Raw genomic sequence first — 18,081 nt, 5'->3', positions numbered from 1 at the left:
ACTCACGACACATACTATACTTGCCAGTGTTTCGCGCAGCACGCACCCATTGAAGTCAATGGGTGCGTGCAAATCGCGCACCACACACGGAAGCACTTACGGGTGCCGCGCGAGATGCGCGCTATAGTAGTAAAAAGAATGAATGAGAACAGAAAAGCACCTCATGCTTTTCTGTTTGTAAACATAAAAACAGAGTGTCATAATGATGCCGGTTGCGCGAAAATCACGCAGCCACGCACCATATGCTGATGCCACATGGACCTTTTGCATGTGCAAAACACAGCGTTTTTTGCGCGCACAAAACGGACACGTCCACGTGAATAAGGCCTTCGCAGAGTCAAAAGGTCAAGGCAGGTGACAGAGGGTCGTGACAGGTTAAAAAGCAAGAGGTCAGGCCAGTCGGCAAGCAGGGATGATCAAAGTAAAGGCAGAAGTCAATAACAGAAGATCCAGACAAACAATAAGCATGAGTATACCCGACAACTAGAGAACAAACCGAACTGTTAAGGCATCGAGTGGAGAGGGCGGAAACCTTTTATAGCTTGGGAGAGCTGGGTGAAGTTTTGGCGCTCAGTGGCTTTTTAAGGAGAGATGGGTCAGCACATGCCCTAGCAGCAGTGGTGGACAGGGCAGGAGATGAGCGTTGGCCCCTGTGAAATGTCACCAGCAGAAGAGACCGGAGAAGAGGAGTGCTGAGGAGGCAGAAGATGATGGTAAGCTATAAGTATAAAATACCTAATTATGTAGGCAAATGAAAGGCATTTCTAACTTTTTGAGGGACACATGCTGAAAAAAGAGAGGCATGAAAAAAATAATTAAATAAAAAGTCTAAGGATGTTAAAATAAAAACATTAATAACATCAAACTGTAACGCTAGCCCAGCCAAATCATCCACAAATACTTGTACCATATATCAAAGTGGTCATATTGGAAAAGGAAGCCTGCATTCAAACAATTTTATACTAACATTACACTACTAAAACATTATACTTCCACTATACTACTACATTAGTAATACATTTTTGCTAAGGGTGAGTTCACGCGCTGCGGAATTGCTGTGGACTTTCAGTGTGAATTCTGCACCATGTCGATACTGGTGCGGATTTCATCCTCTGCAATACTTAGGGTGAAATCCACACTAAAATATTTATGTAACACTTCCATTGTGAAGTCAAGTCATTGTGAAATTTCAGCAAAACACGTAGCAGGAAAAAACGTTAAAAAAAATAATTTGTACAAAATGAAAAACGTTGCATAAAGGAAGTAGCAAGTGCTGACGTGGGGGGAAGTAGATGTGTGTATATATATATATATATATATATATATATAAACTTTTAACACCTTGATCTATTATTTTTGGTGTTTAAGTCTCTGGTTGGATCGAAGACTTTGGCAGAAGTTTGAAATTCATCAGACCAAGACACCAGACCGGTGTTAAAATGCGTAGCCACAACACTTATGGATTTTTTTATTCAATGAATAATAAATAACTTCCCATTGGTCGGGAATAGCAGCAGCTAACAACTTACTGTCCGAACGCACACATTACTGTTGTACCTAGCATGTACAACCAGACAAGGTGAGCACTTATAATCTATAAAAGCTCACGTATAAACCTGTTGGATTTATTGCACGATTTGGTGCCCTGTGTTTCTCTTTTTCCTCCATTAGATATACCGTGCAGTCATTATTGTATCTATACTATTATATTACTGCTTGCTGTGTCTGTTTGTTCCATGTGTGGAATATCCCCAAGTATTTAAATGATGTTTTAGATTTGTATTTCAATAAAGATTACAATTTATATATATGCACAACTATGCAGCATCTGTTGTTTTGTAGGTTTATATATCTATGGTGATCTAAGTCTGGTCCAGGAATTGCGATCACAATATGGACACAACATTATGGCCACATTACGACCATCTGAAATTGATATGATAGATAAGATTATTACATTTTTAATATACAATATTAAACAAAGTTAGACTTAAACTCACCTGTCCAAGCATTTGTACGAATGATGTATAAATTGTTACCTATAACAAAAATAAAACGATACAATAGATAAGATTTCAAAGAAATAGAAGAAAAATTATTGTCTGTTAACCATTACAACAAATGTTGATAAGTAGAAGCAAAAAAAACAAAATAAATAATAAAAGCTTAAAAAACAAGAAATTATTTAAAAAAATTAAAAATTATGTTTCATTTTAAGATCACGCCAACATTTGACGTAGGGTTACATCATAGTCGGGAATAGTAAGTATGGAGTAGGTTAATAAACTGAGCCCACTTCATACTCAGCGGGTGTCCGTTGCATGTTACAGTCGACACTTCACTGCAACAGCCGGAATCGGAGATACTGTAATAGGGAGATTTTAATTACCGGGATATTAACTGCGAAAGGGAGAATTTTCCGCAACCTGTTGCAGGAAAATTTTATGGCCCAGTTTGTGGAAGTCCCGACTAGAGGTGAAGCTCTGTTGGATCTGGTCATTTTAAACAATGCAGAGCTTGTTGGGAATGTCACTGTTCGGGAAAACCTCGGTAACACTGATCACAATATAGTTATAGTTTACCTATACTGTAAAAAACACACAGGCTGGGAGGGAAAAAAGCAGAGACCAATTTCCCCAGGATGAGGACTGCAATTCAGGACATAGACTGGGTACAACTAACGTCAAATAACTTATTCCTATAAAGAACAAGTATAAACGACTAAAATTAAACCCCACATGGCTTACAAGGCTTACTGTGAAATGGGCAATATATGACAAAAAAAAGGGCATTTGAAAAATACTAATCTTAGGGGAACAGCTCTAGCCTTTGTAAATTATAAAGAGCTTAATAAAATCTGCAAACAAGTAATAAAATCAGAAAAATACAAAACAAAAATGCAGATGGCCAAGGATAGTAAAACAAATCCCAAATCCAAACCCTTCAAGTTTATATTTGCAAAAAAAACATAACAACACACAGGGTATGACACATATCAACAGGGTAGAAACCAGCACTCTTAAAGATCTCGAGGATCTACTCCATGAAAATAAAATTGGGGTTGTCAGTGCCAATGGCCCCTTTTCTTCATTATGACCCAATTCAAAATTAACACCACCTTTCTCGCAATATGTCCACATTGACATTTTTGTTAAGATAGTTAGTGCAGATTTGAAAAAAAACCTTAACCCCTTAAGGACGCAGCCTAGTTTTGGCCTTAAGGCTCAGAGCCCATTTCTCAAATCTGACATATTTCACGTTATGTGGTAATAACGTCGGAATGCTTAAACCTATCCAAGCGATTCTGAGATTGTTTTCTCGTGACACATTGGGCTTCATGTTCGTGGTAAAATTTAGTCGATATATTCAGTGTTTATGGGTGAAAAATTGCAACATTTAGAGAAAATTTTGAGAAAATAGCATTTTTCAGAATTTAAATGCATCTGCTTGTAAAACAGACGGCTACACCACCCAAAATAGTTACTAGTTCACATTTCCCATATGTCTACTTTAGATTGGCATCGTTTTTTGAACATTCTTTTATTTTTCTTGGACGTTACAAGGCTTAGAACAAACAGCAATTTCTCATATTTTTAAGAAAATTTCAAAAGCCTTTTTTTTAAGGTACCTCTTGAGTTCTCAAGTGGCTTTGAGGGGCCTATGTATTAGAAACCCTGATAAAACACCCCATTTTAAAAACTAGACCCCTCAAAGTATTCAAAACAGCATTTAGAAAGTTTTTTAACCCTTCAGGCATTTCACAGGAATTAAAGCAAAGTGGAGGTGAAATGTTCAAATTTCAATTTTCTTGCTGAATTTCAATTTTATTAATTTTTTTTCTGTAACACAGAAGGTTTTACCAGAGAAACACTGCTACATATGTATTGTCCAGATTCTGCAGATTTTAGAAATGTCCCACATGTGTCTCTAGTGCGCTTGTGGAATAAAACACAAGCCCTAGAAGCAAAGAAGTACCTAGTGCATTTTGAGTCCTCTTTTTTTATTAGAATATATTTTAGGCCGCATGCCAGGTTTGAAGAGGTGTTGAGGTGCCAAAACAGTAGGAATCCCCCAATAGTGACCCCATATTGAAACTACACACCTCAAGGAATTAATTTATGGTTGTTGTTACCATTTTGACTGGACAGTTTTTTCACAGCACGTATTTGAATTGGGCTGTGAAATGAAAAAAATTAAATTTTTTCCAACAAAATGTCATTTGTGATCAAAATTTCTTATTTTTACAGGGAACAAAATACCCCATTTTGTTGCCCAATTTGTCCTTAGTGTGGCAATACCCCATTTGTGGAGATAAACTGCCGTTTGGGCCTATTGGACGCCTCAGAAGGGAAGGAGCGCTGTGTGTTCTTTGGAGTACAGATTTTGCTGGTTTGGTTTTCGAGTGCCATGTCGCAATTGCAGAGCCCCAGAGGTATCAAAGCAATGGAAACCCACCAGAAGTGACCCCATTTTGGAAACTACACCTCAAGGAATTCATTTATGGGTAATGTGACCATTTAGACCCCATAGTTTCTTCACAGAACTTATTTGAATTGGGCTGGGAATTAAAAAAAAATATATTTTTTCCAATAATATGTAATTTTAGCTCAAAAATTCTTATTTTCATAAGAAATAAAATACTCCATTTTGTTGCCCAATTTGTCCTGAGTGCGGCAATACCCTATTTGTGGTGATAAACTGCCGTTTGGGCCCATGGGAGGCCTCAGAAGGAAAGGAGCGCTATGTGTTCTTTGGAGCCCAGATTTTGCTAGATTGGTTTTCGGGTGCCATGTCGCAATTGCAGAGCCCCAGAGGTATCAAAGCAATAGAAACCAATTTTGGAAACTACACCCCTCAAGGAATTCATTTATGGGTGTTGTGACCATTTTGACCACATAGTTTTTTCACAGAACTTATTTGAATTGGGCTGGGAATGAAAACAAAATAATTTTTTTCAAATAATATGTCGTTTTGGCTGAAAATTTCTTATTTTCACAAGAAACAAAATACCCCATTCTGTTGCCCAATTTGTCCTGAGTGCGGCAGTACCCCATTTGTGGTGATAAACTGCCGTTTGGGCCCATGGGAGGGCTCAGAAGGAAAGGACCACCATTTGGCCTACTGGGGATTTTCTAGTGCGAAGTCATGTATGCAGAAGCCCCTGAGGTACCAGTACAGTTGAAACCCACAAGAAGTGACCCCGTTTTCAAAACTACTCCCTTAAAGCATTCATCTAGAGGTGTAGTGAGCATTTTGACCGCAGACCTACACCCCATAAACTGTAATGGTGGTTCTCATGGGTATGGCAATACACTCAATGTGGCTGTTATCAGCTGCCTGTGCACTCAGCAGGGCCCAGAGGGGAAAGACTAGGGGTGATAAGCTGTGCGGAGTGCATCAGGGTAAGTAAAATTGGGGTAAATTATAAACCAAGGGATGTATGATTAATTTTAATACACTCTTTCATACAGAGCTCTGGTTATTCGGGACACGTTTCACATTGATATATTGTGTCATCCCTTATCGCCCTCTTATAGCAGACTTTGCACCTCTTTTGACTTTTTCACCTTCTTGCCAGTTTGGGGAACTTCTCCTGGAAAGTGTTGCCGCCCTGGTACGATGCGTGTGGCCCCGCTTCCAGAAGTACTGGGTGCCCCCCCTTCTTGGTCCCTAAAGATTAGGTTCTTGATAATCACCTCTTGAAATTCCAGGAAAGTTCCCCTCTGGCCTGCACATCGATGTAGCACGTACGCATTGTACAATGCCATCTGTATAATGTGCCCAGCCAGCTTCTTATACCACACCGCATGGCGCTGTAGGGCTTCAAGATTTGATCTGATAAGTCCATCCCTCCCATGTACCTATTGTAGTCCAGGATGCAGTCTGGTTTGGGGGTGGCCTTTCCTTCATATATCCTAAACCTGTAGGTATACCCTGATGCACTCTCGCACAGCTTATACATCGTCACGCCATACCTTGCCCTCTTACCCGGCAGGTACTCACGGAATTGAACCCTCCCTTTAAAATGTACCAGGTACTCATCAATAGAAATACACTTCTCGGGGGTGTATGCTTGGAAAAACCGGGAACTGAAACGGTCTAATAGGGGTCTCCGTTTATACAAACGGTCAAAACTGGTGTCATCTTGGGGTGGGCACGCCTCATTATAAGTATAATGTAAGAAGCGAAGTATTGCCTCATTTATTTATTTTTTTAGGTTACAGTTCAGTTCTGAAGTTGCTTTGAGGGGCCCATATATTAGAAACCCCTATCAAACACCCCATTTTAGAAACTAGACCCCTCAAAGTATGCACAACAGCATTTAGAAAGTTTATGAACCCTTTAGGTGTTTCACAGAAATTTAGAGCAAAGTAGAGGTGACATTTACATATTTTTTTTGGTCAGAAAATCCTTTTTATACCATTTTTTTTATAACACAAAAGGTTTTACCAGAGAAACGCAACTCAATACTTATTGCCCAGATTCTGTAGTTTTGAGAAATATCCCACATGTGGCCCTAGTGCGGTAATGGACTGAAGCAAAGGAGCGCCTAGTGGATTTTGAGGCATCTTTTTTATTAGGCACCATGTCCGGTTTGAAGAGGTTTTGTGATACGATTACGGCGATACCAGATGTTTATCGTTTTTTTATGTCTTATGGTGTTTGCACAATAAAATACGTTTTGTAAAAAATCATTCACTTTTTGTGTTACCTTATTCTAAGAGCCAGAACTTTTTTATTTTTCCATCAATAAAGGCATGCGAGGACTTATTTTTTGCGTAACGTATTGTAGTTTCGATCAGTACCATTTTTAGGTACATGCGGCATTTTGATCTCTTTTTATTCCATTTTTTGGGAGGTGAAGTGACCAAACAATTGTGATTGTGGTACGGTTTATTATTATTTTCTTTTACGGCGTTCACCGTGCGGGATAAATAACTAAATAATTTTGTAGTTCAGGCCGTTACGGACGCGGCAATACCAATTATGTATAGTTTATTTGTTTGTTTATATATTTTTATTAATAATAAATGACTGATAAGGTAAAAAGGGGGATTTTTACTTATAATACTTTTAAAACTTTTATTTTCTTATTTTTAGACACTTTTTTTTTTTTACTTTATTACTTTGTCCCACTAGGGGACTTGAGGGCAGGAGGCCCTGATCGCTATTCTAATACACTGCACTACATGCGTAGTGCAGTGTATTAGAACTGTCAGCTACTCACTGCCAGCAAGCATAGTGGGTCCTGACTTTGTCAGGACCCACTAGGCTTCCGTCGATGGCATAGCCGGATGCCATTGTTTGGTGTCCGATTGCCATTGTCACCATCGCCGGCCGCTATCGTGTAGCAGGCCGGCGATGGCAGCTTAAAGCTATGTTCACACGGAGTATTTTGCAGGAATAATATCTGCCTCAAAATTCTGTTTGGAAGTGTGAGGCAGATTTTCCTCTCCCTGCACGCCGATTTTCGCAGAGTTTTTCGCTGCGTTTCTCGCGCGCGGCCATTGAGCGCAGCGGGCATAAAACACCGCGAAATACGCTTTCTCTGCCTCCCATTGAAGTCAATGGGAGGTCAGAGGCGGAAGCGCCCGAAGATAGGGCATGTCGCTTTTTTTTCCCGCGAGGCAGTTTTACTGCTCGCGGGAAAAAGACGCCGACGCCTCCCATTGAAATCAATGGGAGGCATTTTCGGCCCGTTTTTGCGACGCGGTTTCCGCTTCAAAAAACGCTGCAAAATACTCCATGTGAACATAGCCTTACCCCTAAAAAGCCGCGATCTCTATTGAACGCGGCTTTTAAGGGGTTAATCAGCGGGGACACAGCGATCGGTTCCCGCTGTACGAGCTGTGACAGCTGCTGTACGAGACAGCAGCTGTCACAGCTCCTGTATGTGTCGGGAGGACGGCCGAAACGGCCGTTACTCCCGAGACGTACTATTAGGTCATGGAACACGAACGATACAGCTGCCATGACCTTATAGTACGTCCAGGAGCGGGAAGGGGCTAAAGGGAGTCTGTCACCAGCTGTCCGTATTGAATTACCAACATGCTATTGTAGATTAGGCTAACCTGATTCTGACGTGTATTATGTTTTTCACAGAGTGCCTCCTTTGAAGACAAAAAGCTTTTATTACATTTATGCAAATTAGCATTTTGGGGAAACGAGAGTTCACCGTTGCTCCATAATGCTCTTTCGTCATTACCCAGTAGTACCCCCCTCCTTCCCAGCTTCCTTTGATTGACAGGGGCCAGGCATCGTACTAGGCGAGTCTGGCCCCATTAGGGATGTCACGATACCAGAATTTGGACTTTGATACCGATACTTCGTTTAGTATTGCGATTTAGATACCAATTTCGATACTTTGCCAACAGTAATAAAAAAAAAAAAATTCTTCCGTTTTCTGATGTGAGGCACGAGGTGTGATGAATTTTGAATGCGCCTCACATTAATAGTAATTAATCTCATCATGTTTCTCAGTCATAATGGGTTAATGTGTGAGGTACATGATGGGGTTAATTACTATTAATGTGAGGAACATGGAGGTTAAATTCATCGCACCTCGTGCCTCACATTAATAAGTGAAAGAAAGCAGTGTTTATTTCATTTTTTTACAGCGTACACATCATAAATGATGCAAAAAAATTGTTGTGCGCACCATTACTGAATGTGTATATTTTATGTATTGAGACTTAATTTAATGTTTATTGTAAAAAAAGGTGTATGTGTATTTTTTTTAAATTTAACAATACTTTGTTTTTACTTTATTTTTAAACTTTAATGTACTGACATATATCAGATATATGCCAGTACATTAGCCTGTGGACGGATAGCACACAGGCTGTTAGGACATACCTCAGTATGCCCTAACAACAAGAAATATGGTAAGACAGCCCTGGGGTCCGTCAATAGACCCTGGGCTGTCTGCCCATATATGGTATGTCCCTCGATCGCGTCACAGGAATTCCCTGTGAAGCGATCCAGGGGCATCACCCCTTCTCATTTTCTCCTGAATGCTGCAGTCAGCTGTGATCGCAGCATTAAAGGGAATAGCGGCGGAGATGAGAGGTTTCTCTGATCACTGGCGTTATAGAGCGGGGCTGCGGCTGTGTAATACAGCCATTGCCCCGCTCCTGACAGGAAGTGCGCGCGCGGTCAGCATGAGGTGATGCGGCCGGCGCTACACTAATGAGTGGCGTTCAGGCACTGGAGACAGAACATGGGGGTGTTTTGCAGCGCGTCCACCATGTTCTGTCTTCAGTGCCGCCGCTCATTAGTGCAGCGCCCGCCGCATCGCATCATCCTGACCCCGCGCACTTATCATGACTCAGGAGCGGGGCTGTGGCTGTATTACACAGCCATAGTCCTGCTCTCATACATTCATGTATTACTATACTGAGCTGTGCGACTGCGCAGCTAAGTATCGAAATACAGGTAATAGCGGTATCGAACCGTTTAGGGATGCACAGTATCGAAACAGTATCGAAGTTTCGATGCATCGTGCGTCCCTAGGCCCCATAGTGTAGTGAACGCGCGAGCGTCCCTACATCCTAATCGGCGAATACGCAGCAGTTCCGATTAAAACGATGAGCATAAAGATTACACTACACATGCGCCGATTAGGATACGTTGCATGCACAGTACAACCTTAAACTCACCGTTCTAATCGGCACTACTGCGCATGCGCCGATTAGGATGTAGGGACGTGCACGCGTTCACTACACTATGGGGCTAGGCGTGAACTCGCCTGGTACGTTGCCTGGCCCTTGTCAATCAAAGGATGCAGGGAGGGAGAAGGGTTGAACTGGGGAATGACGAGAGAGCATTTTGGATCAACGGTGACACCCTCGTTGCTCCAAAATGCTAATTTGAATAAATGTAATAAAAGCTTTTTCTCGTCAAAGGAGGTACTCTGTGGAAAAACATAATACATGTAAGAATCAGGTTAGCCTAATCTATAATAGCCTGTTGGTAGTTCAATACGGACTTCTGGTGACAGACTACCTTTAAAAGAAACCATAAAAATCTCTATGACGACTAGTTCTAGCGTTACATATTAATTTTGGCCTTAGAATTCCAATTTAATATATCTTACATGTAGCTTTTCTGGTCTGTACTTGTAACTACAGTTTTCCATGCTGTGTTATTGTGCCTAAGCCTGTTTAGTGATTGTAGTCGTGTCCAGCTGCTTCTGCTGTCATTCACGTCTGGCTAAACCTGCTGCACCTAATGTCATCAGTCACGTCTGGTGCAGCCCGCGACCTCCCTCCTACCTTGGATGCCTTCATCCTGTTGGCCAACCGGGTTGACATGAGGATCCAGGAGTGCACTCAGGAGGATCGACAGGAGAGCCGGTTTCACAGACTAGCACCCTCTGTTCAGAGACCACTATTGCCTTCCCCTAATGTGCTACCTGAAGAACCTATGCAGATAGACAGTCAGGATGTCCGAGCAGGAGAAACAGCTCAAACTCTCGTCTCGTTTATGTCTGTATTGTGGCCTTAAGGATCATTTTGTGCGCCAATGTCAACAGAAGCCAGGAAACTCCAGCACTCCAGGTTGGTTGGAGAGGCCACTTTAGGGGGGACATCTCCAAGACCTCTTCCAAATGATCTATTACTGTGACCCTCATATCTGGAGACACATCACATTCCTCCTCTGCCTATTTTGATTCCGGAGCAGCAGCAAATTTCATCCATCAAGGTCTAGTGGATCATTTTTCTAAAATGGCACATTTCATTCCGTTGACTGGTCTTCTATATGCTCCTCGCCTGGCAAACATGTTTATTCTTCATATTTTCCATCTGCACGGACTTCCTCTGCACATTGTCTTGGATCGGGGTGTACAGTTCATGTCCAAGTTCTGGAGAGCCCTGTGCAACCTGCTAGATGTTAATCTGGACTTCTCCTCCGCCTACCACCCACAGTCCAATGGTCAGGTGGAGAGGACCAATCAAATTTTAGAGAACTATCTTCGTCATTTTGTTTCCGTCCAACGTGACAATTGGGTACAACTTCTGCCTTGGGCGGCATTCTTGTACAACAAGCACACAAGTGAGTCGACTTCTTCGTCCCCATTCTACATTGTGTACAGCCAGCATCCCCGAGTTCCTCTTCCTGTGCCAGCCATGACGCAAGTACCAGCAGCTAACTCTTCATTTGGTACTTTTATTCACATCTGGCAGCAAACTAAGGCTGCCATTATCCAATCAGTGGCCCGCATGAAAAAGCAGACTGACAAAAAAAGAAAAGTTCCTCCTCAGTTCTCTCCTGGAGTCAAAGTCTGGCTGTCTTCGAGAAACATTAGACTCAAGATGCCTTCTCACAAATTTGCTCCCAGGTTCCTCAGTCCTTTCAAAATCATGCAAAGGATAAACCCTATATCCTATAAAATTTGGTTGCCTCCTACGTTCAAGATTCCCAAATCTTTCCACGTGTCCCTCCTTAAATCTGTGGTCCTGAACCGCTACAGTAAAACTCCTGGTCCTGTGGTTGCTCCCAGCGGTTCATCTGATGTGTTTGAAGTGAAGGAGATCCAGGACTGCAAGAGGGTAGGAGGAAGGACTTTCTATTTGGTGGACTGGAGAGGGTTTGTCCTGACGGGAGATCCTGGGAACCAGAGGAGAACCTCAATGCTCCTACCCTCATTAAAAAATTCCTCTCTCGCTCTGGACCCAAGAAGAGGGGGAATAGAGGGGTACTGTTACGAATGCGGTCACGGACTGCAACCTCCTCTTACGTGCCTCCCACAAGTCCTCCTCTTCCTGCCAACGTCTCCCACCCCAGAGACGCCGGCACACGCGCCCGCTCTGTCCCGCAGTGGTCACCAGAGGGCGTGCGCTGGTTCCCGGCTGTAAAGGGCCAGCGCATGCATATTTAATTAATCAATTAATTATTCTCTGATCACCTTGAACTTAGAAAGGGGCCTGCCTTTTCGATCCTTGCCTGAGCGTTTTTTGTAATTCCCATGTTAGTCTTGCAAACGGTCCTAGTGTTACTCTGCTCCCAATGTTCCCGCGCCCTGCTACCTGTATCCTGTACTGTGTTATTGTACCTGAGCCTGTTTAGTGATTGGAGTCGTGTCCTGCTTCCCCTGCTGTTATTCAGCACGTCTGGCGCAACCTGCTGCTCCTGCTGTCATCTGCCACGTCTGGCGCAATCCGCTGCACCTGCTGCCACCCATGACGTCTGGTGCAACCTGCTGTTATCCACCACGTCTGGCACAACCTGCTGTCATCCACCACGTCTGGAGCAATCTGCCACATCCACCTCCATCCGTGCTAAAGCCCCTGCCAATTGACTGGACTATCTCAGATACTTTCGTGCTACTTACTTCTTGTATAGACTTGTGCATTGACTGTGATTTGGCCAGCTGCCTCTCCGCTACGGCGGAGTGGCCTAGTAAGTCCATATACCCCTAGATTGTGACAGGTACATTGTGGCTTTGAATCACGGTACTGCAATCAGACTGGCTGGTGGGATCCTTCTGGCAGTAGTGTGTCCGCTGTGCTTTTGTTCTAGAATCAGAGAATCAGGATATAAGGGTATAAGTATTAGAAATACCCAGTCCTCGGAGAAAGAGACAGAAGGGTCTCTCAGGAAAAGATCCCAAATGTTAGGCGTCACTAGCCTATAGGAGATAATCATGGGCTCACAGCATATCAAGGAAGACACGACTGGGCAACCTGGAACAAAGCCAGACTCACAGGGAGTAAATGCTATAGACGTTGTGAGGGAATAAAAAGGAGGATGGGTGATAGAAGGCATAGAAGGAGTACTGAAGGAATGAAAGATGCCCAAGGCAGGATGTTTAAATACCAGTAAGTGGCAGGAGTTTTTGTATAAGTACAGACAGTGGATAGAGATATGAAGTAAAATGTGACACAGAATATGGCGTACAATATTGGGCACCTGTGTATAAGAAGCACATGGCTGAAATGGTGCAAAGAATGGCGACCAAGGTAATTAACCCCTTCACGACCAGCCCACGTAGATTAATGGGCTGCAGTGCTGGGCTTTTGTCCTGCAGCCCGTTAATCTACGTGCTGTCAGAACAGAGTGCACAGTGCTCTCCCTGTGCTCTGAATCTCTCAGCACACGCTGCTACTAGCAGCCTAAGTGCTGAGAGAAGACATCAGGACCGGATTGGTGTCGGTCCCGATGACGTGATCACCATGATAAACCTATCATGGTGTTCACAGCAAAGTTTGTTGCAGCAACAAACTTTCGTGCTGTTTGTTACAATGTTTCTTCTCCCTCCCTGTCAGATCCTTCTCAGACAGTGGGAGAGAAGAAGCACTGTGCTGAGCAGCTGCTGTGTGTCTCATATAAAGACACACCAACCGTGAAAAACACACAAAAACCACCTCCACATAGATAGTTTAGTGTAGGCAGCTAGTTATTGTTTAGGTAGTCTGTTAGGTAGATAGTACTCAGACTAGGACAATTAATTAGTTAATTACTAATCAATTAGGGCTTATAATGTGTGTGTGTATATATATATATATATATGTACATATATATATATATCCATAAAATCATATAGATATATATATTTATATACTGTGTGTGTATATATCTATCTATATATATATATATATATATATATATATACATACATACACATATACACACGTCTATATATACACATATATACACACACACACACGCGCGTAATATATATTATATATAGACATATATTTTACATTTGCTAATACAAAAAAATTATAATTAGGGATGTTATATATCTATAGCATTATATAGATATATACGTACATGTAATATATACGTATACACACATATACTTATATAAATCTCTTCATATATTTTATACGTCTGTAAATTCTAAATACATTGATTCATTGTTAGGCTGTGTTCACACTGAGTTTTTTGCAGGAGGAAAATTCCTCCTGCAAAAACTGCTCCAGACGTTTTTTGCACAGTGGTTTGACAAAAACTCGTCGAGGTGTTTTTTTTACCCTTCTGACTGATTGAAATGGGGTTTTGGAGGCGGAAATTCCCTCAAGATAGGTCATGTCGCTTCTTTTTACCGCGATGCATTTTTTTTGCTCACGGTAAAAAAGCTCGTCCAACTCCCATTGAAATCAATGGGAGACATTTTCGGGCTGTTTTTGATGAGTTTTGCGGAGCGGTTTCCGCGCTGAAAAACTCGTAAAAAAACAACTCTGTGTGAACAGGGCCTTAGGGTTGTTCATAAATTTATTGATCAATGGATTAGTGGACTTTTTCTTTGTTACTTTTATTAAAACTGTTACAAAAAATAAGTAAAAAAAAAAAATACGCAAAAAAAATGGCACGCAAGTTATATACCGCTGAAGAGGCATTTGCTCTCTTGGATTCTGATAGTGAATGGGTTCACTTTTGAGGTGTTTCCGCTGTTTTGGTCCCTCCAGGGCGTTGCAAATGCGACATGGCACCGAAAACCATTATAGCAAAGTTTGAGCTCCAAAACCCAAATGGCGCTCCTTCCCTTCTGAGGGCTGTAATGTGTTCAAACATAAGTTTATGACCACATATGGGATACTGCAGTAATCAGGATCAATTTATTTACAAATGTTGGGGTGCTTTTTCTCCTTTATTCCTTGCAAAAATTAAAAATTGTCTGTTTCTTCAGAAGAAATGTAGATTTTCATTTTCACAGACTAACGCCAATAAATTCAGCAAAAAAACCTGTGGGTTTAAAATGCTCACTATACAACTAGATAAATTCCTTGAGGAGTGTAGTTTCCAAAATGGGGTCACATTTTTGGAGTTTCCCCTTTTTAGGTACCACAAGACCTCTTCAAACCAGACTTAGAGCTTAAAATATATTGTAATAAAAAGGAGGCTTCAAAATCCACTAGGTGCTCTTTTGCTTCTGAGGCCTGTGTTTCAGTCCATTGGGACACTAGGGCCACATGTGGTATATTTCTAAATACTGCAGAATCTGGGCAATAAATATTGAGTTGCGTTTCTCATGTAAAACCTCCTGTGTTACATAAATTTTTCTATTACAAATGAATTTCTACAAAAAAAGTTACATTTGTAAATTTCACCTCTACATTGCTTTAATTCCTGTGAAATGCCTAAAGGGTTAAGAAACTTTCTGAATGCTGTTTTGAATACTTTGAGGGGTGAAGTTTTTAAAATGGGGTGATTTATGGGGAGTTTCTAATATATAAGGCCCTCAAGCCACTTCAGAACTGAACTGGTCCATGAAAAAAATAGGTTTTGGAAATTTCTTAAAAATTTGAGAAATTGCTGCTAAAGATCTAAGCCTTGTAACGTCCTAGAAAAATAAAAGGACGTTCAAAAAACTATGCAAACATAAAGTAGACATATGGGAAATGTTAACTAGTGACTATTGTGTGTGGTATTAATATCTGTTTTGCAAGCAGATCCATTCAAATTTAGAAAAATGCAATTTTTTGCAAATTTTCTCTAAATTTGGTGTTTTTCACAAATAAATACTGAATTTATCGACCAAATTTTTTCACAGATGTAAAGTACAATATGTCACGAGAAAACAATCTCAGAATCGCTTGGATAGGTAAAAGCATTCCCAAGCTATTACCACATAAAGTGACACGTCAGATTTGAAAAAATCGCCTGCGTCCACAAGGCCAAAACAGGCTGTGTCCTGAAGGGGTTAAGGGAATGGGCGGATTGCAGTACCAAGAAAGGTCATTAAACTTGGCTCTATTCAGTTTAAAAAAAATATGGCATAGGGGCGATCTAAATACAATGTATAACTGGACAGTACAGAGATCTTTCTAATGACCTTTATACACCTGTAACAAGGAGAAGGGGGCATCCCCTACATCTAGAGGAAAAATGTTTCACCATCATCACAAACTGTGAGAGCAGTGAGACTATGGAGCGCTCTGCCACAGGATGTTGTGATGGTTGAACCTTTGAACAAGTTCAAGAAGTACCTTGATGCCTTTCTTAAAAAATATAACAGTACAAGTTAAGAATACTAGATTCTGGAGATGGGACGTTGATTCATGGATTCATTCTGATTGCCATATTTGGAGTCAGGGAGGCATTTTTCCCTCCTATGGAAAATGGCATCAACCTCATGGGAGTTTTGCCTTTCTCCGAAATAACACAGTATGATTATAGCTTGCACTTGATGAACCTGTGTCTTTTTTCATCCTTATCAACTATGTGAAGGCATGGTTAGAAGTGTCACAGGAATATATGGGTGCCAAGGGTAAGTTGAAACAGGGAATGTATGTGGTGTGATTCAGACAATGAGCATCTTGGAGCTGCCATGAAATCACACCAGTCGCTCCCAGTCAATGTGACACAGCTACAGCCCCCGTTAGAACTCTTGCCACCTCCTCAGCCTCCTCCTGTACATCTGCCTCCCATCACAGTTACACCAGATACCTCTTCTTTGTTCCCACCATTTACCCTCCAATACCTACGTTGGATATTGGAGACAGATGTAAATATTCCTTTTGCGGGAACTGTAACTCCTTTGACAAGGCAGAATGCCAGAGGTGTAAAACCTCAGAACCCGCCCTGAGTCGCCAAGCGTACAAATCCAAAAGACCAGACACCTAAAAAAAAACTAGACATCAGAGCCCTTGAAAAGTTCCTTTAATGGGCGGCAGATATGTGGTCGCCCACATACACCCCCATCTGAAATATGAGGTCAATGCACTGGGTTTGTAAGGAGAATAAAGTACACCCACTAGAAGAAGAACATTGTTCTTCATGTGGAGAAAAATCTCCCTAGAGGCAACCAATCCAATGCCTGGCAGTACAGGAGGCGGTGCCCACTCCCCATTGTCTGTCTCTCCTCAGTTATGCATAAAAATCCCCACTTACTGTTCTTGTAGCTTCAACCCCTCTACACCCACCGAAATCATAGAAACCCCTCCTTATTGGATACTTTTCCAGTCATAACTCAAGGTGGTGCCAAATCACCACCCGCTTTTAGCGAAGCTATGACCCAGGTGCTGGCAGGAGGGAGACCACAGAAGTCCTCTACAAAACGTATCCAATATGTAAATTACTTACTTCTATGTGAAGATGATAGGGCAACATGTTTAGAGAGATCAATAACACGCCTCACATTCCGGAGTATTACACATAAGATTAGGTGCTAATAGGATGAAACAACAGCAGAGAAAATATAGTGTGGAATAATAACAAAACCGTGTAGAGGTTAAACATAGAATATAATAGAATATAATAATATATTATTACAATTATGTAAAAAAGGATATGTATATAAAAAATGAACTATACAGGGTTATACATATAGAAAATATTACAGTCGGATTGCATTAGAGAAGATATAATAATGTATAAGAAGTGTAATAGTGAATTAATATTAATTCAATAGAGAGACGGAAAAACGGAAAACTGAAATTATGGGGAAAACGAAAAAAAGGGCTAGCTGAATATTAAAAATTACTGAGAGATGGTAAATTAATGGGTGGGCATACCTAAATAAGAGACCACTTAAAATTCATATGGAATTAACACTGAGCGGAAAAGGGGAACAGGACTTCAGTGTCGATTTTTCAATGGAAACGTAATATTTATATGATTTTCATTCCAGGGTTGATTCCGATATATCGTTCAGACCGTCTGGTTGCAGGGTTTTAAGCTTAAATATCCAGTAATTTTCACGCTGTTTCAGCCTGCCGAATCTGTTAGCAACATTAAATGGGATCTGTTCTATGGGTGTAATAAGTATGTCGCTAAAAAGGCTGTTATGTACGGAGGCAAAGTGACGGGAGACACTGTGCTTCATAAAGCCCGTATTGATATTGAACCTATGGTTATTAATCCTAGTGCGTAGGCATTGCGTTGTGTGACCAATATACTGTAAGTGGCAGGGACATTCTAACATATAGATTACATAGGAGATTCCACAGTTAAGGAAGCTCTTAATAGTAAAAGATTCCTTGGTTACTGTTGATATATAAGTGGTTGTTTTGTGAGCCATATTATTGCAACACATGCAACGTTGTCGACCACATTTATAGGAACCAATTGTCTTAGGGAGCATGGTAGAACAAGGAATCACGGGGCTCCTTAATCTGCTGGCTAGAATATTTT

The 18,081-nt window shown here is 41.3% G+C and overlaps 1 protein-coding gene across 4 annotated transcripts in view; it reads right to left on the bottom strand.

The window, feature by feature from the left end:
• PGAP1 (post-GPI attachment to proteins inositol deacylase 1) overlaps positions 1–18,081 on the bottom strand; it is a 734,955-nt gene that overhangs the window by 223,878 nt on the left and 492,996 nt on the right. For 3 of the 4 annotated variants that reach the window (XM_075830037.1, XM_075830034.1, XM_075830036.1), the window contains one exon: positions 2,001–2,039. The exons of the other annotated variant lie outside the window; for it this stretch is intronic. In XM_075830037.1, coding sequence (XP_075686152.1) covers positions 2,001–2,039 — 39 coding nt within the window. The remainder of the gene's footprint in view (positions 1–2,000; positions 2,040–18,081) is intronic. 4 annotated transcript variants of the gene reach the window in all.

Source organism: Rhinoderma darwinii, chromosome 6, assembly GCF_050947455.1.
Source record: "Rhinoderma darwinii isolate aRhiDar2 chromosome 6, aRhiDar2.hap1, whole genome shotgun sequence".
In the NCBI taxonomy this organism is placed as follows: domain Eukaryota; kingdom Metazoa; phylum Chordata; class Amphibia; order Anura; family Rhinodermatidae; genus Rhinoderma; species Rhinoderma darwinii.
This window is presented reverse-complemented; position numbering and strand designations above follow the sequence as displayed.